This window comes from Oncorhynchus clarkii, chromosome 28 (assembly GCF_045791955.1).
Source record: "Oncorhynchus clarkii lewisi isolate Uvic-CL-2024 chromosome 28, UVic_Ocla_1.0, whole genome shotgun sequence".
Taxonomy (NCBI): Eukaryota; Metazoa; Chordata; class Actinopteri; order Salmoniformes; family Salmonidae; genus Oncorhynchus; species Oncorhynchus clarkii.
Genome location: NC_092174.1, coordinates 22,407,161 through 22,430,839, shown reverse-complemented (window position 1 = coordinate 22,430,839; position 23,679 = coordinate 22,407,161). Strand labels below are relative to the sequence as shown.

General features: G+C 44.6%; 3 protein-coding genes across 7 annotated transcripts in view; 2 read left to right on the top strand and 1 right to left on the bottom strand.

Annotated features, from left to right (window-relative positions):
• The window catches only part of LOC139386650 (glutamate decarboxylase 1-like), a 45,508-nt gene extending 40,496 nt beyond the window's left edge, over positions 1–5,012 (top strand). Inside the window, exon 16 of the mRNA XM_071132410.1 lies at positions 4,939–5,012. The gene's annotated coding sequence lies outside the window, so the exon portion shown is untranslated. The remainder of the gene's footprint in view (positions 1–4,938) is intronic.
• A 3,382-nt stretch (positions 5,013–8,394) lies between these two features.
• On the bottom strand, positions 8,395–11,783 carry LOC139387427 (bucky ball). The gene is made up of 7 exons (XM_071133582.1): positions 11,730–11,783; positions 11,447–11,503; positions 11,183–11,341; positions 9,428–11,107; positions 9,199–9,309; positions 8,971–9,072; positions 8,395–8,889 (listed from the first exon to the last, which is right to left on the bottom strand). Exons 2-7 carry the CDS (start codon positions 11,451–11,453, stop codon positions 8,858–8,860), a joined length of 2,091 nt encoding a protein of 696 aa, XP_070989683.1. The 5' UTR covers positions 11,454–11,503; positions 11,730–11,783; the 3' UTR covers positions 8,395–8,857.
• A 277-nt stretch (positions 11,784–12,060) lies between these two features.
• On the top strand, positions 12,061–21,983 carry LOC139387376 (ring finger protein 31). 5 transcript variants are annotated; one of them, XM_071133514.1, is made up of 23 exons: positions 12,061–12,365; positions 12,706–12,907; positions 13,116–13,262; positions 13,495–13,650; positions 13,734–13,790; positions 13,961–14,129; positions 14,209–14,368; positions 14,510–14,649; positions 14,884–15,056; positions 15,220–15,453; positions 15,767–16,111; positions 16,388–16,573; positions 16,896–17,102; positions 17,270–17,443; positions 17,680–17,778; positions 18,885–18,974; positions 19,097–19,211; positions 19,828–19,940; positions 20,218–20,328; positions 20,494–20,542; positions 20,632–20,728; positions 20,858–21,023; positions 21,109–21,983. In XM_071133514.1, the coding sequence occupies exons 2-23, from the start codon at positions 12,707–12,709 to the stop codon at positions 21,157–21,159; spliced, it is 3,240 nt and encodes a 1,079-aa protein (XP_070989615.1). In that variant the 5' UTR covers positions 12,061–12,365; position 12,706; the 3' UTR covers positions 21,160–21,983. The 5 variants fall into 5 exon arrangements, with proteins under 5 accessions (XP_070989615.1, XP_070989617.1, XP_070989616.1 ...); XM_071133516.1 differs by having other exon boundaries at positions 14,311–14,368; positions 21,109–21,981; XM_071133515.1 differs by having other exon boundaries at positions 14,311–14,368; positions 14,507–14,649; positions 21,109–21,981.
• Positions 21,984–23,679: the final 1,696 nt, after the last annotated feature.

The window sequence follows — 23,679 nt, the reverse complement described above, 5'->3', positions numbered from 1 at the left end:
TTAAATGGTTCTACTTGCCTCTTGTTTTACCAGATCTGCCATAATACCCATTACAGCGTTCTTGGTAGCCATTCCTCTGGGTGTTCCACTGTCCAAGGGAGTTTGATGGGTTAGTCTGTGCCTGTGTTCTGTCTGTAGACAAAACCAATAACACCATCAGGTATTCAGCACTGCAAACACCAACACAGTGGAAAATAGTTATATGTTGAACATACCCTGTGGTCCATTTTGCCATGGTCTCCGTTTCTTTTTATTATTGTTCGGGCCATACCCAGTTTCACAAAATTCATGACCAGGCCTGGCCCTGTTTGCTTTCCTGGAATCTGCAGGAGAAAGGTCAAATGTATGTGTCATTTTCCAGCATCGTTTCAAATGCGCATTTGTGTAAGAATACAGTGGTGCAAAGTACTTAAGTAAAAATATTACTTAAGTAGTACTTTGAAGTAGGTTCACTTTACATTTGACAACTTCATACTTTCCTAAAGAAAATAATGTATGTTCACTCCATACATTTTCCCTGACATCCAAAAGTATGCATTACATTTTGAATGCTTAGCAGGACAGGAAAAGGACCCAATTCACACACTAATCAAGAGAACATCCCTGATCATCCCTACTGCCTCGGATCTGGTGGACACATTAAACACATATGCTTTATTTGTAAATTATGTCTGCGTGTTGTAGTGTGCCCCTGGCTATCGGTAAATTACAAAATTAAATTGTGCCATCTGGTTTGCATAATAAGCTATTTGAAATTATTTATGCTTTTACTTTTGATACTTAAGCATATTTTTGCAATTACATATACTTTTGATACTTAAGTATGTTTAAAAACAAATATTTTTAGACTTTTACTCAAGTAGTATTTTACTGTGTGACTTTCAATTTTACTCATTTTCTAGTAAGGAATCTTTACTTTAACTCAAATATGAAAATTGGGTACTTTTTCAACCACTGAGAGTACATCAAAATCGTACAGTAATTCAGACCAGTTTATGAAATGACTTACCCATCTGTCGTTTCTGATTCTGTGGAATGCCACACTGCTGCTCCTGAGGCTTGGGGAGATCAGGGGCCACATTTCCCTCATTCAGTCTGCCTGTGGGGATCTTCCTGAAACTCGCAACGTTTAGCTTCGGCTCATGACAGGAGCAGTTCCTCTCCTGTAGCTTTGAACACTTCAGACCACACACCTTGAACTGTCTGTTTGAGGAAGGAGCCGTTAGCATCCTAACATCTGCGATCATCTGCTTGCAGCCCTGTCGACTGGGTACAACAGGCCCAGTCTGTTTGGAAGGCTCCTTCTCTTCAATCTCCATTTCCTGGTTGCAGGGACCTGGACAACTGTAACCAGGCTCTTGGTCTCCTGCCATACATTTGGAGGCATATGTTTCAGGGTCATCTGGAGAGCAGAGGGGGCTCTGAGCCCTGTGCTCTGTAACTTCCAGAGGCTTCAGATTTGGGCTACATTGAACCTTGGGTTTCAGTGACCCTTGAGTGCTATTCAATGATCCTTGAAGACTTGGGATCATTGTACTTTTGCTTGAGAGCATAATAGGCAAACCATCCACACTGGCTTTTTCCACAGGCTCCACTGACCAAACAAACTCCTTATCATTTCTCTGTATTTGCCTATAATGGAATGACTCCTGGCATGGAGTTGCATTCTCGTCAGACATTTTCTCAGCCTCTTTCACATTTTCTAAAGTCAGCGAAAACCGCCGACTTCTCCTTCTCTCTGTTATATCAATGACCTGACTGGCTCGGAGGCCTTGATTGACCTTAGCAGGATCAGATTCTCTCTCAGTCACCACCTCAGGATTCATAAGGACGTTCTCTATCAGCAATTCCTTGGAGGGGACATATGGGGCCAATGACTGCACTGACCATACTGACTCATTCAACTTTTTCGGTACCTGCCTATAATGAAAGGACATCTGGCTTTGATCACCTGAAACTTTCTCAGACGACTCCTGTGCCACATCTTTTGGCGCCATCAGTCCATTTTGTATCAGCCACTCTGTAGAAGGGACGTATGGTGCCATTGACTCCACTGACCACACAGACTCACACCTCTCAGCCATGATAACCTCATCCGCCTGGTCAGAGGAGCTACAAATGGGGACCATGCCATCAGCAGAGCCAACTGACCACACATCATGATGCACTAGGTGACCTCCACCATGGACAGGCTTCCCCAGTGCCTCTATAGAGGTCCTACGTGAGTGGATGGTCTTGGTTCCTGCAGGTGGGTCTGTGGGGGAATTAGGTTCTACTTCCGGGCAGCTCTGTTTCTCTGCATTGGAGCTTGGCGAGGATGGGGTGGTGGAGTGGGTAGAGTTGGTGCCTCTTCCAGAATCTGACCCAGCCAGAGGGGCAGCTGAGGGAGCATAGTCTTTCTCCGCTTCAGGTGGTGGTTCAGTCTGTACTTCGGAGTTGACAGTCTCTCTGGGTGTGGTGTTCTGGTAAAATGTTCTCAACCTATTGTTGTGGTTCTGGTAGACCATGGCAGCAGGAGGAAACTGGTATTGTCTGTACTCAGCAGGGTGCAGCTGGGCATGGGGAAGAATATAACCTGGAGCCTCCATGTATGGTTGGGGAGGGAATGGTGGCATAACCATACCTGGCATACCGTAACCTAAAGACAGAATTAGAAGGTATGAGCATCATTGAATTGAATCAATTATTAAATAAAAAGACAGCTGAAAAACATGGGGTTCCTCAAATCATGGAAGTGTACATTGAGTTTGTACAATACAATAGTATATTAATCAGAACAAACATTTGGTTTAATTATCATTAATATTACTTTATACACCCAGATTGAAAATTTCATAGCTTTTATACTACAGAGTATGAAAAAGGATTCAAGCGTACCCATCCCTGGAAAGCCAGAGTATGAGTTGTAGGGCATGGGCCACTGGTAGTGGTAGACGGGAGGTGGAGGAGGGGGCTGCACAGGCTGCACGTAGAAGTAGGGTCGAGGCTGGTGCACATGGGGCGGATGTTCGGTCAGATATGGCCCTACTCCTTGGGGTCCATGCACTGGGTGCCGTGTACCAGGGTTAGGCTGACGAACTGGCTGGCGTGGCCCAAGGCGCCTTGCATGTCGACCATGCGGTCCATTTTCAAACGGGGTTGCTGCCATAACTCTACTAGTCAAAGAAAGAGATGGTAACTATAAGGAAATACATTGAATCAATGAAAAGTCTGACATTGTAATTAATTAATGACCTGAATTCAATCAATGTCATTGAATAATAAGTGCATCTTACAAATGGTGACACTACAACAATTAACTCCAATTTCCCTGAATAAGAAAATAACTCCAAAACAGAGCACACAAATGTAAGAAATGACCTGATCACCACCAAAACAATAGATCAACTTGCATTGCCTAACAACACGCTGATTGAAAGTGGAAACTAGACACACCTTGCATTAAGTAGATGACTATGAGAGGTGTGGTTTCAGTTTGAAAAACAGTTCCTTATTTGGATTGGTTTACCACCGGTTGCAAAGCTACCGGTAATTTACCAAAGTTACTGGGATCTTTGGTAATTTAGGTAATTTAACAGGAAATCTATAGTATTCATATAGTATACTTTTTTAAAATATTGGTGTCCATATTGTCCTTGAGTTTCTAGTGGTTAGACCAGGGGTATTCAACTCTTATCCTACGAGGTCCGGAGCCTGCTGGTTTTCTGTTCTACTTTATACTTAATTACACCCACCTGGTGTCCCAGATCTACATCAGTCCCTGATTAGAGGGGCGCAATGACAAAATGCAGTGGAACTGGCTTCGAGGTCGAAAGTTGAGTTTGAAGGGGATTAGACCATACGGTTCAAGAGAAAATACTCTAATTAATGAAACAGGCATATAATCAACAATGGCATTATTTTCAATTAACTTTGCAACTCTTCTAACTATTTCCTTTTTTTCGACATCTCTCACCAGTTTGGTGGCAAAACATTTACAACAAACACATATTGACATATTGAATAACATTTTAAAACATTTGTTTAAAAAAAATCAAGCATATGGATTTTTTTATTTTTTGAACCTTTATTTAATTAGCCAGCTCCTGCAGGGATGGGGGCTGGGATTAAAAAATAAAAATAAATATAGGACAAAACACATCATGACAAGAGAGACAACAATACATAAAGAGAGACCTAAGACAACAACATAGCAAGGTAGCAACACATGACACCACAGCATGGAAGCAACACAACATGGTAGCAGCACAAAACATGGTACAAACATTATTGGGCACAGATAACAGCACAAATGGCAGCTGGGGTGAAAGAGGAGTGATTACGATAGAGGAAACCAAGTCTAGATTTAACATTAGCCTGCAGCTTTGGTATGTGCTGAGAGAAGGACCGTATGCTCTAAACCCTCAGAGGTAGTAATCACACCTGTGGGGAGAGGGGCATTCTCCTTACCAAACCACATGACCTTTGTTTTGGAGGTGTTCAGAACAAGGTTGAGGACAGAGAAAGCTTGTTGGACACTAGGAAAGCTATGTTGTAGAGCGTTTAACACAAAATTCGATGATAGGGGTAGCAACCTTAAAGAAGAAAGGGTAAAAACCATTTGACCCAGATGTTTTTTGGGGGTCAAGTTTCAGGAGCTCCTTTAGCACCTCGGACTGAGTGACTGCCTGCAGGGATAAACTTTGTAGCGGGGCAGGGGGAAAAGAGGGAGAAGCATCAGGGCTAGTTGCATTAGAAGGGGTGGGAGATTAGGAAATGTTGGACTGGCAAGGAGGCATGGCTGACCCCTCCTGTCTCAGCCGCCAGTATTTATGCTGCAGTAGTTTATGTGTCGGGGGGCTAGGGTCAGTCTGTTATATCTGGAGTATTTCTCCTGTCTTATCCGGTGTCTTGTGTGAATTTAAGTATGCTCTCTCTTTCGTTTTTTCTCTGTCTCAGAGGACCTGAGCCCTAGGACCATGCCTCAGGACTACCTGGCATGATGACTACTTGCTGTCCCCAGTCCACCTGGCCGTGCTGCTGCTCCAGTTTCAACTGTTCTGCCTGCGGCCATGGAACCCTGACCTGTTCACAGGATGTGCCACCTGTCCCAGTCCTGCTGTTTTCAATTCTCTAGAGACAGCAGGAGCGGTAGAGATACTCTCAATGACCGGCTATGAAAAGCCAACTGACATTTACTCCTGAGGTGCTGACCTGTTGCACCCTCGACAACTACTGTGATTATTATTATTTGACCATGCTGGTAATTTATGAATATTTGAACATCTTGGCCATGTTCTGTTATAATCTCCAACCGGCACAGCCAGAAGAGGACTGGCCACCCCTCATAGCCTGGTTCCTCTCTAGGTTTCGGCCTTTCTAGGGAGTTTTACCTAGCCACTGTGCTTCTACACCTGCATTGCTTGCTGTTTGGGGTTTTAGGCTGGGTTTCTGTACAGCACTTTGAGATATCAGCTGATGTAAGAAGGGCTATATAAATACATTTGATTTGAGTCAAATAAGAATCCTGACTTAATAAAGTGTCGATTAAAGAGCTCAGCCATGTGCTTCTTGTCAGTAACAACCACATCATCAACATTAAGGGACATGGGCAGCTGTGAGGAGGAAGGTTTATTCTCCAGGTCTTTAACCGTTTTCCAGAACTTCTTGGGATTAGACCCACAGAGAGAGAACTGCTCCCTAAAGTAACTAACTTTGGCCTTCCGAATAGCCAGAGTGCACTTATTTCTCAAATATACGTGTGCCAAGCCTTTCGCCAAATGCAATTCTTGAGGTGGAGTAACTCTGCAAGATCACGGTCGAACCAGGGGCTGAACCTGTTTTTAATTGTAATTTTCTTTATGTGGAGGTGTCTGTTAACAATACGACTGAAAATATCAAATAAAGAAGGTCCAAGTGTCTTCGACAGAGGGAATCAAGCTTATTCTGTACCAATTTACAGAGGCCAGGTCATGAAGGAAGGCTTGCTCATTAAAGTGTTTTAGCAAGCGTCTATGACAAATCAGGACAGGTCGTTTCACTGAGCAGCCATTACGAACACAGGCTGTAAAACAGTGATCACTAAGGTCATTACAGAAAACACCAGACTGATACCCCTCGGGATTATATGTGAGGATAACATTGAGGAGAGTAGCCTTTTCTGGGTGTTTGGAGTCATACCTTGTGGGATTGGTGATAATCTGAGAGAGATTTAGAGTCCCATTGCTTAAGGACTTGGTCAGGTGGTTTAAGCATGTCCCAGTTTAGGTCACCTAGCAGGACACATTTAGACAGTGTAAGGGGCCAGGAGAGAGCTTAGGGCAGGTAGGGTACAGTCCGGTGCTGATGGAGGACAATAACATCCAGCAACAGTCAAAAAACTATTTGAAAGCGTAATGCTTAAAACCAGCAAATCAAATTGTTTGGTGACAGACTTGGAGACAACCAAGCACTGAAGGTGATCCTTTGTAAAGATTTCAACTCCCCCACAGTTGGAAGATCTGTCTTGATGAAAAAAAAGGTTACAACCAGAAAGGTTAACATCACTATTCAAAACTCATGCCAAAACACTCATTTTAGACACCAATTGTATTCACTAAGTTGGTTTGTATTTAGGATAACATTTTACAGCTGTCATTCTATTTTTATTTTATATGATAAAACCTCAGAGGGGCCAGAGATAAGTACACCTGTGATAATCTGAAGTACCTAAAAAGGCCACTAGATGTCATGTTATTAAACAAACTTGAAAGTTACCAACATTTGGTAGTTTACTGGTAAATTTAGAAAAGCCAGATTAAACCAGACTAATTTGCTTTACAAAACACACTTCACAAAAATATAACCGTAAATCAGTTAATTGAAATAAAAACATTAGGCCCTAATTTGTTTTCACATGACTGGGAATATAGATATGCATTTGTTAGTTACAGAAACATTTTTTTTTAAAGGTAGGGGCATGGATAGGAAAACCAGTCAGTATCTGGTGTGTCCATTATTTGCCTCATGCACAGCAACATCTCCTTCGCATAGAGTTGATCAGGCTGTTGATTGTAGCCTGTGGAATGTTGTCCCACTCCTCAATGGCTCTGCAAAGTTGATGGATATTGGAGGGAACTGGAACACGCTATAGTACACATCGATGCAGAGCATCCCAAACATGCGCAACGGGTGATGTCTGGTGAGTATGCAGGCCATGGAAGAGCTGGGACATTTTCAGTTTCCAGAAATTGTGTATAGATTGTGACATGGGGCCGTGAATTATCATGCTGAAACATGAAGTGATGACGGCGGATGCATGGCACGACAATGGGCCTCAGGATCTCATCACAGTATCTGTGCTTTCAAATTGCCATCATTATAATGCAATTGTGTTCGTCGTCCTTAGCTTATGCCTAACCATACCATAATCCCACCGCCACCACGGGGCACTCTGTTCACAACAGCAAACCGCTCACCCACACGACACTATACAGGCTGTCAGCCATCTGCCCGGTACAGTTGAAACCGGGATTCATCCATTAAGAGCACACTTCCCCAGCGTGCCAGTGGCCATTGAATATGAGCATTTACCCAATGAAGTAGGTCACAATACCAAACAAGTCAGGTCAAGAACCTGGTGAGGATGACAAGCACACAGTTGAGCTGAAATCCTTGTTCAAACCCACAGTTATATCAGCTGCCCGGTCTCAGATGATACTGCAGGTGAAGTCGGATCTGGAGGTCCTGCGCTGGCATGGTTACACATGATCTGCCGAAGTGAGGCCGATTGGACGTACTGCCAAAGTCTCTAAAACCACATTGGAGGCTTGTTAGATAAGTTACCCTTTAATATTCTGGCAACAGCTCTGAGGGACAGTCCTGCAGTCCACATGCCAAGTGCATGCTCCCTCAACTTGACACCTGTGGCATTGTGTTATATGACAAACTGCAGATTAGTGGCCTTTGTCCCCAGCACAAGGTGCACTTATGTACATGTCACCGATTACAGTCAGAATAAAATAAAAAAGTGATCAAGGCTGTGCTGGCTTCCAGATTTCCTTGAACAAATCAGACAAGCCAATGATCAAGGCTGTTATAATAGTACTGATGTGAAGTGGTCTGCTCTTCCATGAAGTCCATAATGCAAGGACAGACAGCAATTAAGTCGGTCTTTCAATTAATTAGAGCACTAGCCACAACTTTCATGAAACTGAGGCATCAAACTATTCTTCATGACAAATGTAGCCCAAGTCTCTTAAAATAATAGTCATTTTTTAAAGTGCAATGCAAGGATTTTAATGACACAACAACACTGTGCAGACAAGTAGATGTCAGTTTGTCAACATTACACTGCAATGCTTAAAATATCTGCACAATAATAAAAAGACACATTTAGATTGACTGGCTCTTAGCTTCAAACTAGCCCAGCAATTTTTTGGTTTTCCATCTCCTCGCCAAGCCACTGCATTTCCACTGCTTGATACATCTTATTACCTGGGCTTCATCCTCAGTGAACGACACAGACACTGAAAAAGAGTTTAAAAGCTGCAGAGTAGACTGGACCTACACCTCCCAGGTCCATTCTGGTCTGCAGGTCAACATGGGGGTTAGCGTCACAGTACGGTCTGTGAGGCTGCAGCCCAGGCTGTGATTAGGATGAACACACAGCGTCCAACATGGCTACCATCATCAAGCAATGGAAACGCAGGCATCTACTGTGTAGCTAGTTGTTGAACTGCCGCCTGAGATTCTTTTTTTAACCACGTATACAAACATTACGAGTGTCTATTAATTTATTACAATGTGTTTTGTGTGCATTTCATAGTGCAAGTGAATTTATATATTAGGTAATACATTTAGAATAAATATATTAGGAGCGGTGCAATTCTTAAATAGGCTAATATCTTGTGCCCCTTCTCTTTGTGGTCCCTGAAAAAGATGAAAAAAAGTTAGTGATCCTTTTGAAACGTGACAAAAGTAGTAGTATCTCTATACTGCGACAACCCTTACCTCGGCCCCTCTGGCAGCGAGAGAACTCGGATTCTTCATGATCGTCATAGTCAGTCCTTCGGGGCCTCTGCTGAACGAATGGCCTTCTGCGTGGGGGTCTCACTGAAGGATAGAGAGGGAAGCATGAGCTGGGACAACAATAACAGCCAGGTCAAAGTGAATGACTAGTGAAAAGTAGAGAACTGATTAAGGCGATGGGTAACTTGGCAGTTTGAAAAGGAAACTCACTTTGTTCTTGTGACCCATTGTACGGTCTCCAAGACTTTGGCTTATATTTGGCACCAGAACTCCCCCAGCTATCTTGGTCTGATGCCACAGTGCCCGCTCTCCAAGGTTTCTCTGGGAAACACGACAAATTCACAACATCACATTTGTAATGAATGACACAAGGATTAAAAGTAAAAACACTATTTAGAAGGGGACATCAGACCATGTCAAGAGATGGAAAGAATCTTACCATTATAAGGCCTGCATGGGGCATTTCTTTGTCCTCCTTTCCCTTTATACTTGTCAGCTTTGCCAGTCGCTTTGTGGTCCTCACAGCAGTCAAAACTCCAGAGGTAACCGTGCTCCTGCTCTTCATGACACATTACTTCATGGTGGTCCTCACAGCAGCCCCTCTTTGGTTTACTGTTATGAAACTGGCGAGCAGGCGGCTGAGGCACTCCGTTAGGGTGATGTGGTTTCTTCACAGGCACCTGACAGGCGCTCAACAGCTCCCCTCCCTCATTGTAGTCATCTTCCTCTAGCACATCGTCATCGGTTTCCTCCCGCTCAACATAACGGCATAGCCCTTGTGAGTCGTCTGGCCTCAACTCTTCCGCCAGGCTCAGGCCACAGCTGAGACAGGTCTTCGAACAAGCTGCAAACCCTTCTTCTACTGGGTTGGATTTAGTTGGTACGTTTTCCTTACCAGAGAGGTCAGGTGTATTGCAGGTTGCCTCGGCTAGCTTGCCGCCTCCCACATACATGTGACCACCAGAGATATGGTCGACATCTTCGATATCAGTGGAGAAGAGCTCGTCTCTGGAGGAGAGCTCGTCTATGGATGGGCTGAGGACACTCTGGCGCTCCTGGGCCACTTGGGGGTAGTAGCTACAGTAGTAGGCACTCCCAAGCGGGGACAGATGGCTTTGCGGTGGAGGCACCAGACTGGACGCAGCAGAGTCAACATACCACAGTGGATCGTCCAGCAGCATGCCTGTAACCTGATCACAGGGCAGCCTGAGGATTCTGTAAGGCAAGTCAGAGGACTCTGCCTTGGAGGCTAAATTTTCTACAGGGTCCTTCAGCTCAGAGGCAGATGGTATCAGAACCTTGTCACAATCTTGTTCTGGAGCCAGACAGTCAAGTGAGTGGTGGTCATGTGAAGCCCCATTCAGTTCAAGGCTCTGTGTCAAGGCCACAGAGTCACATTTGACATCCTCTGGAGCATTAGGATGTTCTTTGGACTGCCCCCCCATCCCAGGTTCTTCAGTATTCAGGTGGCTCTTCTCAGAGTGGCATTGCTGCCTAGACTCCTCCAGACTCTCCTCATGGATAGAAGAGCTGTCGATGGGCAGCACCACAGAGCCCAGGGACCAGCAATCCTGTGTGGCCATCTCCTCCAGGCAACTCTGACTGGTTTCTGCGTCATAGACCACTGCTGTAATAGCAGAGTCACTGAATACGCTGCTGGGCAGAGGGGAGTCCCTCTGCCTCCTCTTACCCTGTTGGGGTTGTCTCTGTGGCAGAGGTCTCAACTCCAGCTCCCTACCCGTCCCACAGAATTCTTCCATATTTCCAGAGGAAGAAATGGTTGTCTCAGAGGTTAGGGACCCTAGGTCAGATTTAGGGTTTAACTCACTGTCTTCAGGTGGCTTCTCATTGGTTCTGAGCCTGTCCAGACTGTCGATAAGCTTGTGGACAGTGTCGCTCGGATCAGTTTGAACCTCTGAGCATGCGGTCTCTCGCAGTACACAGGCCTGTTGCTGGTAGTGGTGGCGGTACTGGACGTCATAGGTCGCAGAGGAGATGTGTGGGTTAAACACCCTACTGTAATCAACAGGCTGCATCGGAGCCTGGGGAACCACATAGCCAGGATACTGCATACCAGTGTATGGATATGGAGCCATATATGGACGCCCATAAGGAATAACTGGAAATAAAGACATTTTAAATTAATATGTAAATTAATTTGTTTAAGATGCGAGAAAAATGTGTGCCATGGTACCTGGTGGGGGAAGACCATACTGGCCATATGGGTTCATATTCCATTGGTACATATTATAATAAGGTTGAGTTGGTGGTTGAACATAGAAAAACGGTCTTGTGTGATTAGTTGGATGGTGTGGTTGCCCAACTCCCATTGAGTGTGAAGAATTATTCATATCTGAATGAAAGAAGAAATGAATTAGTTGATGACACTTCCCACCACAAATATTCAATTGAGTAATGTCACAATTTATCAAACCCAGTACACTAATAAATAAATCACCTTCCATTGCTTGGTCAAGGCTGAAAGACACAGCACAGGATATTATACACCGCAAGTCTAGTGCAAAGAGGAAACAAGAAGTTAACATAAGCCTACATACACATCATTAGATCGGCATCCTAAATCGGTGTAGAAACTGGTAGTATTGCAGAAGCTATGCCTTCCATTCAAATAAGGCGACAATCTGACTGCATCCACGAACAACAATAAATATGTATTATGCCATTACATCAGAGTAATACACACGAACATGACGTGGGGGAAAAAATGTATAAGGACTTACATGTGACCGTGACGGTCCAACAAAAAAAAACCGTGAGACCGTAGGCGTGCACGAAACGAGAGCAACACAAAACTCTCCCGTTCTTCACCCTCCCCACCATATTTATCACCTACTGCGCGTGGGTGATTGCCTAATGCAACACCCGCGCCCCACACCAATTAGCGTGTAATCAACAGGATATTTTTCAGGTGAGCCGACAGGCAAATTAGGCAATTAGTCATTTTCACCACAAGGTGACACCAAAACTTCACAAACAATGTACTGCACTGCAGCTTTGCGACGTTTCCTCAGTCCAAGCCATATTGGCTCCGGGGATCTCTGTTTGAGATTTAGGTTTTGACACACAATGGCGATGCATGGGGGTTAGTTTCTTTGCGCAAGCAGTATACGGCATTTTTCTCACGCAGTTGTTTACATTCGTAGCTAGTACTGCAGCTAGATTTTACTACGACCCTGTTACTACTTGTTTTAGAATGACATTTGATAAATAACAATATATATAAATACATGTTTGTAGCGCACAAGTCTGTATTGAGGTGCGTAACATGGTGTTTTGAAAGCCCCCGCTTTTGAATGAAATGCCATCTCATCGTGATTCAATGGCTGTCACTGCAGACAGTTGAGCGAAAACACTGGGTAAGCAGATTGCTTATATGACAGTATTTTCACATAGGTAGAGATATAATTTCCACTTCAACTTTAGTTAGCTAGTAATTGTGTTGTTGCAAATATAGAGTACTGCAGATGCAGTAAAAGTCTCTGGTTGCTGTGTGTGTCGCTTGATATGACAGCCTTGTGATTTATAAGCCACACACTTGTCGGGGTTTACAGGTAACGTCTTATGAATGAATGGATGTCCGTAAGGCAAGCATCTTGCTCATACTCATCAACCCTGCCTGTGGTGTGGCAGTGCCCTCAATGATTTGCTATCTGATCTGTGTGATGGTGATGATGATGACTGATGTCTCTTTTCCAGGATGGCTAGTACCCTTTCAGACCAGCTAGAGGAGGTACGATGCCATGCGGAAGCTTGTCTGTATTCCACTGGCTCAGTGCTGGAGGTCCGTGCAGGAATATCAGCTATGGCCAACATACCCTTACCACCATCGGCCAAATACCGCTACATTGCTGCGGAGACCATGATAATTGAAAACGGCGTCAATAACAACAGGAAAGAAGTGAGTTAGTTTGAGTGTGCTTGAAACAGTAAACAATGTCCATATCACAATGACATAATTACCTTCACTTAGCCTACATCTTGGAATAGTGACCCCCCCCCCCCCCCCTCTCTCTCTATACATTGTGCTCATATTTTTGTTCACTGTCTTCTTTTCTCAACCTTTTTCTGTATCAAACTTTTTTCATCTTTGTCCTCTCTCCTGCCAGACAATAGGTTCCCTGCAGAGATTGTCCACAGCACTGAACATTCTGGAGAAGTATGGCTGTAACCTCACTAGCTCCAGTAGGCCCAAGTACTGGCGCGCTGTCAAGCACAACAACCCAGTCTTCAGAGCAACAGTAGATGCCATTCAGGTGAGGATGTCTTCAATACAGGCAGGTGAGATTCTGGGTGATGATATGTAGTCTACTGTCTTGTCACTATTATCTTATTGGCATTATGTTGATATAGGCTTAGTTCAATATGAGTCTATAGCCTACTACCTTGTTAATGAAGTTAATTGTGCACACACCACAACACTAATGTTATGCCAACAGTATTGCATAAAACCCGCTATATCCTTCCCTCTCCTCTGTTCTACCCCAGGGAGGAAGGGCAGTGCTTTGTCTCTATGGTTACTCCAATCAGCAGCCAGACGGCCTGAGTTTCCCTGATGAGGTCGTGGAACCTGACATTGAGAAGGTCGCAGCGGTCACCTTGGAGGTCATGAGTCTACGCATGGAACTGGACATGCTCATCAAGGTCTGGACCAATGGCAGTTATTCTGAAATATTTCAGAGGTTTCTAAAGTCAGTTGTACTACTGAGTCGTTGATGTTTTCACAGGAGGCTCACCCCCACCCAGAGTTCTTTGAGAGAATTATCCCATCACTGAACCAAAAGGTATTTTTCCTATCTCCCATAACCTATCCTCTTCCTCTCTGCCTTCTACATGTTTTTTTTGTTTACCCTATTTGCCTTTTTCTAATTCTGGCAGTTTTTATATTTGTGTGGTTTTGTGCCTGGTTGTTTCCACCACCATCAGATAACTGAATTCTCCTTTATGATTCCAGGATGACTTCGAACCCATTTCTGATGCGGTAGCTATTCCCTCCAGCCTCAGAGAGAGCCAGCCCCTGTACATGTCTCTGGCCTCCCTGTCTCAGTCTCCCACTAGTGCCTTTCTTCCAGTACGGACCGCTAACGCCTCAACCTCCACCTCTATCTCTACCAGACACACAGGTTGGAAGTGTGTGTGTGTGTGTATTTTTTACATCTGAAACTTGCATTCAACTTTCCTTGTTTCTCTTCCCCTTTGCAGACAACTGCACTATCTGTGCTATATTCCCAGTGGCTGCCCACTGTAACTCTTGTGTCCAATGGCTGTGTACTGAATGTGATAGACTGTACCACTCCTCTGCAGAACGAGCCAATCACCACAGGACTGTTGTGACATCCTCTAAAATGCGAAAGAACCACAGGTAAGACATGACAAGTAAGACAAAATAGAAACTGACAGGAAAGGGTGAGAATCGCTACATTTTCAAAGGTGGTGATTATTGCTGAAATGCAACTCCCTGTGTTGGGCACTAGATTCACTTCCTCCCTCTCTTTCCCAGCAGCTCCCTCCTGTCATGGCACTGTACCCACTGCACCAGGGTCAACTCCAACCAGGACATACTGTGTGAGACATGTGAGAGACCACGCCTGGCCTCCTCTGGCTCTGCTAAGGATGAGTTCCCACAGCCCTTCACCATCACTGGTCAGTATACACACACACACACCCAACCAACCAACCAACCAACAATGTTTGTGTTTTAATAGTGGTGGTTTGCTTTTTTTGCACTCCAATCAGTCTCACTCCTCTGTATTTCTATGTATACTTGTTTATTGTCTGCAAATGGAAAGACACTCTTGGTGTATATGAGCTGTTGAGTTAATATTCACCTCTTCCATAGTCCTGTGTTGAGTGTGTTTTCACTATGTATGTCACCAGAGTGGCAGTGTAAAAGCTGTACGGTGGTGAACGCGGGCAGTAGTATCCTGTGTGAGGTGTGTGAGCGCCCCCGCCTGGCCACCAAGCCTCCGGCAACCCCCACACGCCCCACTCCTACACCCAACCGGCCTGCTGCTCCGGTACTGGGAATGCCAGGAGACCCAGACAGCCAGGTAAACTACTGTTAAAGTCAATGCAGAAGTAGCACATTTTCAGTTGAAATGAAAGTTTCAGATTGTGCCTTTATCACCATGTATTACTGTTGATGTTGTTCCTCTATTCCTGTGAGTGTCTAAGCTCATGCAAATGATCTCTTCTTCTCCCATCCTTTTGCAGTGGATGTGTCAGTTCTGTACTTACATCAATTACACTCCAGCGTCAGTGTGTGAGATGTGTGACCTCCCCCGCCCCGAGCCCACCAAAATGCGAGTCAAACTCCACCCTCCGTCCCAGGTCAAAAAGGTCCCTGTGCTGTCCGTCAAACCCAAAGACCCGCCCATGGAGGACCCTGATTTGAGGAGACAGAAACTGATGAGGGAGGAGGGGCTAAAGCTGATCCAGCTCATTAGAGTGAGTGAAGGCTTTCTGTTTTATCTATAATATGGTGTATAATCACATTACCCCACTACTTGTAATATTACAAGCTATTAGCTAATTTAAGATTTTGATTCAGTAAAGTCTTTATTGTACCATTGCTGGCCAATTTGGTTGCAGAAAACAAACATTGTGTAAAAATAACCTTAGCATCCTCTAGGTGTGTAATATACATCGTGGTGAGTAGCAGCAGCTGAGGCCTAGTGAATATGTATGACAAATTGGTTTCTTTATTTCCCTCTCTCTTCCTGTCTCTGTTAACTCTTTCTCCATCCTGTCTGTCTGTCAGGATGGAGAGAAGAAAGGAGTGAGTCCAGAGGAGGTGTACACAGGCATGCGCGTCTCCGGGGACGGAAACATCCTTCCCTGTGATTGGCTCAAAGCGGAGCTACCTCACTTGCTCGACCAGATCTGTGCCACGGCCATTTCGTCTCGAGCGGCAGACCTGAAGGCCGGACAGAACCAGAATGGTACTGGTACTGCAGAGGATACAGGTGTGGAGGAGGGGGAGGGGGAGCAGACGAGAGGGGGAGGAGTGACACTGTCCAGGGCTGAGGCCAAGCTGGCCTGGCTGTCTGCAGGGGGAGACACTGAGAGAGCAGCGAAACAGGCTCTCAGAGACAGACACTCTAAGGTGAGAGACAGGTTAGAACGTCTATTGCCCACTAAGAACTGGTCTAAGGTCAGTTGTACTGTCACTTTTGTTCACTTTGCTGACAGCTATGTGCTGGTTTCCCAGACCTAGATTAAGCCTAGTCTTGGACTAAAACAGACCTTCAATGAAGATTCTCTACTGACTATTTTGAGTCCCAAATTAGGCTTAATCTTGGTGTGGGAAATTGGCCCCATATGTAGGAGATTAGCCTTCGAACGCTCAAGGAAGGGTTTGGTCTCTCATGTACCTTTGCAGGTAAAGGAGCTGTGTTCTCTGGGGTTCACTGACGAGGTGCGGTGTCAGGAGGTTCTGAGGCAGAGCGAGGGAGAGGTGCGGGGGGCTCTGTCTCTGCTGCAGCGACCTCTCATGGAGCCCTTCCACCAACGCATGTGGAGCGACCAACCTGAGCCACCCATCGACATAAACCACCCCGACAAACAGGTGGGTCACTGGGGCTCTCTGAACTCCACTATATTTTTCTGGCCATACATTTAACTGAACACAAAATAGCTATATTGATGATAATCTGTTTATACCTACCACCATTAGAAAGGCCCACAGGTCATACATGTTCTTCAGTCATCTTGACAATTGCTTGATGTCTCATGTACATTGATGTTTTACAGCGATAAGAGTTATTTTTGAGTGTGGCATATCTCTCCTTTCATCATTCCTCTGTATCTGTTTGTCCACTTCACTGGTCTGATCTCTCTCTCCTCTCACTCTTCCCCCTCCACTCCCTCCCTCTTCCCCCTGGGGCCAGCGTGTGTGCCGGAGGCTGCTGGCGGTGTATGACCTGCCCAGCTGGGGCCGCTGTGAGCTGGCCCTGTCCCTGCTGCAGGAGCGTACCGCCCCCTACTCCCTAGACGACGTGGTACAGGCCGTACGCGAGTCACATGACCGAGACTTCATCCGCCGGGTGCTGGCCAAAGAGTGCCCCATCTGCCTGTCAGAATTTCCCCACAGCAAGGTACTCTCTCAAGTGTGTGTGTGAGTCTGTGTGCGTGTCATAGCACAAGCTTGTCTTTACTCAAAATGTAGCAAAGCTTTTCTCCTTTTTTTTCGCAGTATCCAACCCCCACAACTCTCCTAATCCTTTCTTTCTTCCTCTCTCTTCTCTCTCCTTCCTTGTTTCAGATGCAGTCTCTGACCTCCTGTCAGTGCTCGGTTTGCTGTGGCTGTTTCCAGCAGCACTTCACTATCGCAGTGAGAGACAAGCACATCAGAGACATGGTGTGTCCCGTCTGCTGGGAACCTGACATCAACGACCCCGAACACCTCAACAGCTACTTCTCCACCCTGGACATCCAGGTAGTACATCACACACAAAACAACGTCACACAACATCTCCCTCAGATTCTCTATTTGAAGAGAGAAGAAACAGTGAGAAAAAAAACACAATTCCAGGATTTCAGAGGCTTCTCTCCTTTCAAAATGCAGTTTTTGGTGGTGTCAGTGTTGTCTCACGAGACCATAGATTTGTTTTCTGGGTGTGTGTATGATGGTGACACCTGTAATCATATTTTCCTATGCGTGTGTGTGTGCAGCTGCGGGAGTGTCTGGAGGCGGAAGTGTATGATCTGTTTCATAAGAAGCTGACTGAACAAGCCCTCATCAAGGACCCCAAGTTCCTCTGGTGTAGTCATGTGAGTTCTAATCACATAATAGCCTTGAGCGGGTTTTTATAGTTTATTTCCTATGTGTACAAAGGCAAAGGAAAAATGTTACAATGTTTGTTTCCAGACATCATTTGATAATCCCCATTTGAGGCTGTCATAATAAAATAAAAATCACAGTAATCACAGTTCACTAGCTAAGAAATGGCAGTATTACAGTCCATTCGAAAAGGATTCAGACCCCTTTCCACATTTTGTTACGTTACAGCCTAAAATGTATCAAATAGTTTTCCCCCTCATCATTCTACACATAGTACCCCACAGTGACAAAGAAAAAACAATTTTTAGAAAGGTTTGCAAATGTATAAAATAAAAAAAACTGAAATATCACATTTACATAAGTATTCAGACCCTTTACTCAGTACTTTGTTGAAGCACCTTTGTCAACGATTACAGCCTCAAGTCTTCTTGGGTATGACGCTACAAGATTGGCACACCTGTATTTGGGGAGTTTCTCGCATTCTTCTCTGCAGAGCCTCTCAAGCTCTGTCAGGTTGGAAGGGGAGTATTGCTGCACAGCTATTTTCAGGTCTCTCCAGAGATGTTTAATCAGGTTCAGGTCCGAGCTCTGGCTGGGCCACACAAGGACATTCAGAGACTTGTCCCAAAGCCACTCCTACATTGTATTGGCTGTGTGCTTAGGGTCGTTGTCCTGTTGGAAGGTGAACCTTTGCCCCAGTCTGAGGTCCTGAGCAGGATTTCTTCAAGGATCTCTTGGGGACCTTCAATGCTGCAGGCATTTTTTGGTACCCTTCCCCAGATCTGTGCCTCGACACAATCCTGTCTCGGAGCTCTACGGACAATTCCTTCAACCTCATTGCTTGGTTTTTGCTCTGACATGCACTGTCAACTGTGGGACCTTATATAGACAGGTATGTGCAATGTGCATTTGCAGGTATGTCCAATCAATTGAAGTTACCACAGATGGACTGCAATTAGAAACATCTCAAGGATAATCAATGGAAACAGGATGCACCTGAGCTCAATTTTGAGTCTGATAGCAAAGGTATTTCTGTTTTTTTATTTCATTAACTATTCCTGTCTTCCCCTTCCTCCCCTCCCCTTCCTACGGTCAGTGCTCCTATGGGTTCATCTATGATGGAGACCAACTGAAGGTCACCTGTTTCCAGTGCAGGAACAGCTTCTGCGCACAATGCAAGAAACCTGTAAGTGACAAACATCCACTCTATTTATGTGTGAGAGCGGGTGATAGAAGGGGATTTTTCTTTGGAGTGAAGCTGGAGCCTAATCTGTATATCATCCTCTCTTGTCACCGTGCATTCTCTAGTGGGAGTCTCAGCACGGTGGTCTGTCGTGTGAACGGTACCAGTCCTGGAAGAGAGAGAATGACCCAGAGTACCAGAGGCAAGGCCTGGCCGGATACCTGCGTGACAACGGCATCAGTGAGTCTCTCTCTCACACACACACCTTCTTAAACACCTCTTCCATTGAGAGCTACTGTAGCGTTTAACCAGGAAAGGCAGGTACTTGCGGAGGTATGAACCAGACACTTTACTAGGTGTTGGGGTGAGAGAGATCAAATTGGTCATACTCATAGTTCCTCTTCCAAACCGGTACATTTGATTAGCATCATGAATAACACTATTTTATAGAGGTACTGTGGGCCTTCTGACTGAACTAAGCCAGAAGAATAAGGACAAACCGGACAGTGCCGACAAACAGTTAAAAGCAGCATTTGGCCCTCCTATCGCATCTGACCACGTAGAATATTGTCTGTCATTTTCTGTTCATTTCTCGACAATTCATGTTGAATTGTTACCTTTCATCGACACTCAGCAGGTGTTCTACTGCACCTCAGCAGGTGTTCTACTGTATTTACCTTTAAACCCTGTTTTTACCAAGTTAGAGCAAGTTAGACCCTTTAAGTATTTACGGTCTCTTCCATGACCTTCATTTGTGGGAATTATCTAATTTAGTTCCTTTCCCTGATGCATTCTCATGTGTACTCTCCCAATACCCGGGAATCGTTTCCGTGAATTGACTTCCTCTTTCCCTCAGCATGTCCAAACTGCAGGTTCCAGTATGCCCTGTCCAAAGGAGGCTGTATGCACTTCAGCTGCTCCCAGTGCAGGTACCAGTTCTGCAGCGGATGCAACAATCCCTTCCACACTGTAAGTCCCTTAAATGGCTTGGTGTGTTTGTGTTGTTCATTTGTGGGTCGTTCATTTGTGTGTCATCGATTGTGCTAGTTCCTGGCAAGGTTTTATCTTATGGGAGTTGACTTGAATGTCACTTTAATGTGGGTGTTTTTCTTTCCTTCTCTCTGCCACTCTCTCCCTCTGCTCCTCTCCCTCTCCTCCTCTCCCACCATTTCTCTCTTTCTTTTCTCTCTCTCTTGCGCCTTCTCTTTCTCTCCTTCCTCCCCCCCTCTCCCTCCCTCTTCTGTAGACTTGTGCAGTGATCCATTGTAGTGTGACAGGCCTGCATGCCCATCACCCTCGAGACTGTCTCTTCTACCTGAGGGACTGGGAGCCTGGCAGACTACAAGCCCTGCTGCAGGTAGAAACTCACACGACACACACATGGATGCTCACACTCCATTACAATCACCATAACCACATTATAGCACCCTGACTCACATTCAGTTATAACTGATTTTATTGCAAGAATATCTGTAGATGGACCGCATTAAACTAATTGTTTATTGTTATTGTCTGTTTGTAGAACAAGGGTGTTGAGTTCAATACGGACACCCCTCCAGGAACTCAAGCAGGTAAGATTCTATGTGTTATTTTCTTTTTACTCCGAAAAACTGAAACGGAGAAATACTAAGATATATCATTTTCTTTCTCTCTCTCTCAGGACTGTGCGGAGTGATAGAGCAGAAGGATGAGAGTGGGCAGCAGACGGACTCGGCCTGTGGGGCTCAAACTCAGCCTGGCCATGCAGGACTGTGCGAGTATGTTACCTCTCACTGCCACCACCAGTATTTTTCAAGGACTCAAAGGCGCTTTAGAGAACAACAGAGTTCTCCCATGATAAACATGCATCGATGTAACCTAACTGGTTTTTGTCTAATCTATTCCAGGAAACACTACAGAGAGTACTTGGTGAGCCTCATCAATAGCCATTCCATCGACCCGGCCCCTCTCTTCAACGCCAACGAGCTGGTGCTGGCCTGTCGGAGATACCAAGTGGATGACGCCCGGGGGGAGCTGGAGGACGATGTGACGTACTATACTCGAATACTGGAGGTATGTTTTGATGATCCTAGTGGAAGGATTTGTCTTTTTCCAAATATTTAGTCACTTGGTTTGAACATTTCTAATCTTATTTCAGAAACTTATTGATGAAGTACCACTTGGAGACAAGGTTCCACGGAAGAAATGAAAACTACTTGTTTGTTCGTTGAAGTGTTTTTAGTATTGAGTGTTGGGATTTTGGCTCTATAAGCCATCAAATGTGTTTGCGTCAATGTGACTGTTACACCACTCAGCAGAAAGCTCTGCTTACATCCCCATTATTGTGCTACAGTTATTTATGAATCTATGTTAGGGCTAAATGCTCAGTTGCAGATTCATTTAAAACAGAGAAGAATGAGTGGGTGTGTGGCCGTGTGGGTGTGTGCATAACATTTCAAGACTGTGATAACAGGGTTACAGCTTAAATAACCAGTTATATTTAGAGGCATCGCTTCATTGCACAGAGTCTGGAGGTGCATGCTCTTAACTGTATATTTCTGTCTGGGGGGGAAAAATATATATATATATTTAAACACCCAATAAACCACTAGGTTTTCACACCAACTGTAATCTAGCACACCTGATTTTAATAATTAGCTGGTTTATATGCTGAATCAGGTTAGTTAAAACTGAGGTTGAACCGAAAACCTGCAGGAGGGTAGAACTCTAGGAACGGGGTTGGAAAGCCCTGCAATAAACCAAAAGATCAATCATCCACTATGGTTCTGTCATGCTTTTTATCCAAAATGTTCCTGGTATGCTTGCTGGAAGGGAGGTAGTTGTGTCCTCAGAGTGACATAGTTACTGGAATGTTTAGGGGGGATTGGATCAGTACCACCCCAGAGGTACTGCTTCAACACTGGACATTTCGAAACTGAAGATGGTTTCCCCTCCAGGTATCATTGTGAAGTATTTCTACAGTAAAGGAATCATACACAACCATTAACAATAAACTTCAGATTTTACTTGAGATATTAATTGTTTTCCCTTAATTGCGTTTGTCTTCAGTGTCAGTGAATTATGACTGAATATCACTTTGTGTAAGTTGGCTATGACTAATGTGGGACTGATTATAAAGGATGTGGCCCACTGTGTGTTGCGGCGCCAAGCGCTATGATTAGTGGCCACTGTTATTCACTGTTCAGACTCTGAAAAACACGCAGATCAAGAACTTCAGTGTAACTCAGACCTTTGAAATTGCATTTATTCTACACCAGGTTTCAATGTGCTTATTGACTTATGCTCACTCTATTGTTAGCATAAAAATCATGTTTGTTAAAAAAGGAGCAGCCTTGACATTTTACGGTCAGAGTATTTCAAAACATTTGAGCTTGAACCAGCCTATTGACGGCTCAAATATGAATAATCATACGTGTATTGCTGTTTTTCACTCCAATACTAAGTCAGATGAGTCAGCTTCTGACATGGCTGCTAATGTCTTGTGACAGATGAACTCTCTTGTGCTTGTCTCTAGGATGTTTTGGGAAGCGAAGCAGCCATGGTCTGAGATAGATATCAGTACAGCAGCAGGATCAGAGACAAGTGGAGAGGGGGCAGGGAGAGCCTGCAGGTTTATGGGTACTGCTGTGATGGTGTTTCTGTGCCACAGGGCAGGTGTTGGAACAGAGCAAGGCACACTGCCAAAAGACAGAACTCGTATTTGTACCCCCTGCTTAGGCCAACCATCCAGTGAGTGCCCTGAAGAGACGGGGTTCCTGATGAAATGAACAAAATAGGAAATACACTATACGGCAACATGTTTTCCTGACATATAACACACACCCTCAGGTTGTGGTATTTAGGTTAACCTAAGCCAGAATTGTTGTCATGAAATATAAAGTTTTATTTCAAGCTCAGCCAAGCTAGATCAATTGTGTTATTGCTCTATCTGCTCTGGAATTGACCTCTGGGGTAGTTTGACAGGTTGGTGATGATGGGGAAGGGAAAGGCTTTTTAACATGCACCACAAGACCTGTTTGACCTTCATTATCCACAGCCAGATAGCAGCCCTGCAAAGCAAGTGTATCTGTGGAATGTTTATCAGCCAGCTGTGTCAAACTAAATCTGCTCCATCAGATACATTTAAAATGAGAACATTCAGTCTGTCAAGGGGCAAAAACTGAAGGACGACAAGGGAACTTGAAAATCACCAATATCATCAACGGGGGAAATTGTAAACATTAAAAGCTTGAGACTATAAAAGACACGTAGTGGTAGGTTACGTTTGTTTACCACAACACTATTGATTACACTGATGCAGGTTGTGATAGCGTTACAGAAGCCATAACTCCAATTTTTTTTTTTTTTTTGCTGCATAATAGGCCTACAGTACAAGTCAAGCTGACTATCAAGTGCTTCATACTGGATGGATTTTTGACTGGCATGTGCATGGGCTGACATATAAAACAGGTTTTCTGTCAGGGGTCTGACAAAATGGTTTGCAATTTCAATTTTCATACCATCACTATTAACAGTCAAGTCTTGTCCTCGGGCTTGCTGAAATGGTGGAATCTACCAATCGGGATGTAAGATTCGGAGTGCTGTATGTCAACATTGGTTAAAACCATGATGAGCAGCTAAAGGGACATCCTTATGAAATCAACAGGTTTAGTGCCGTTGATAAACTATCAATACATATTTTTGTATTTTACTGTCAACACTGAATGAA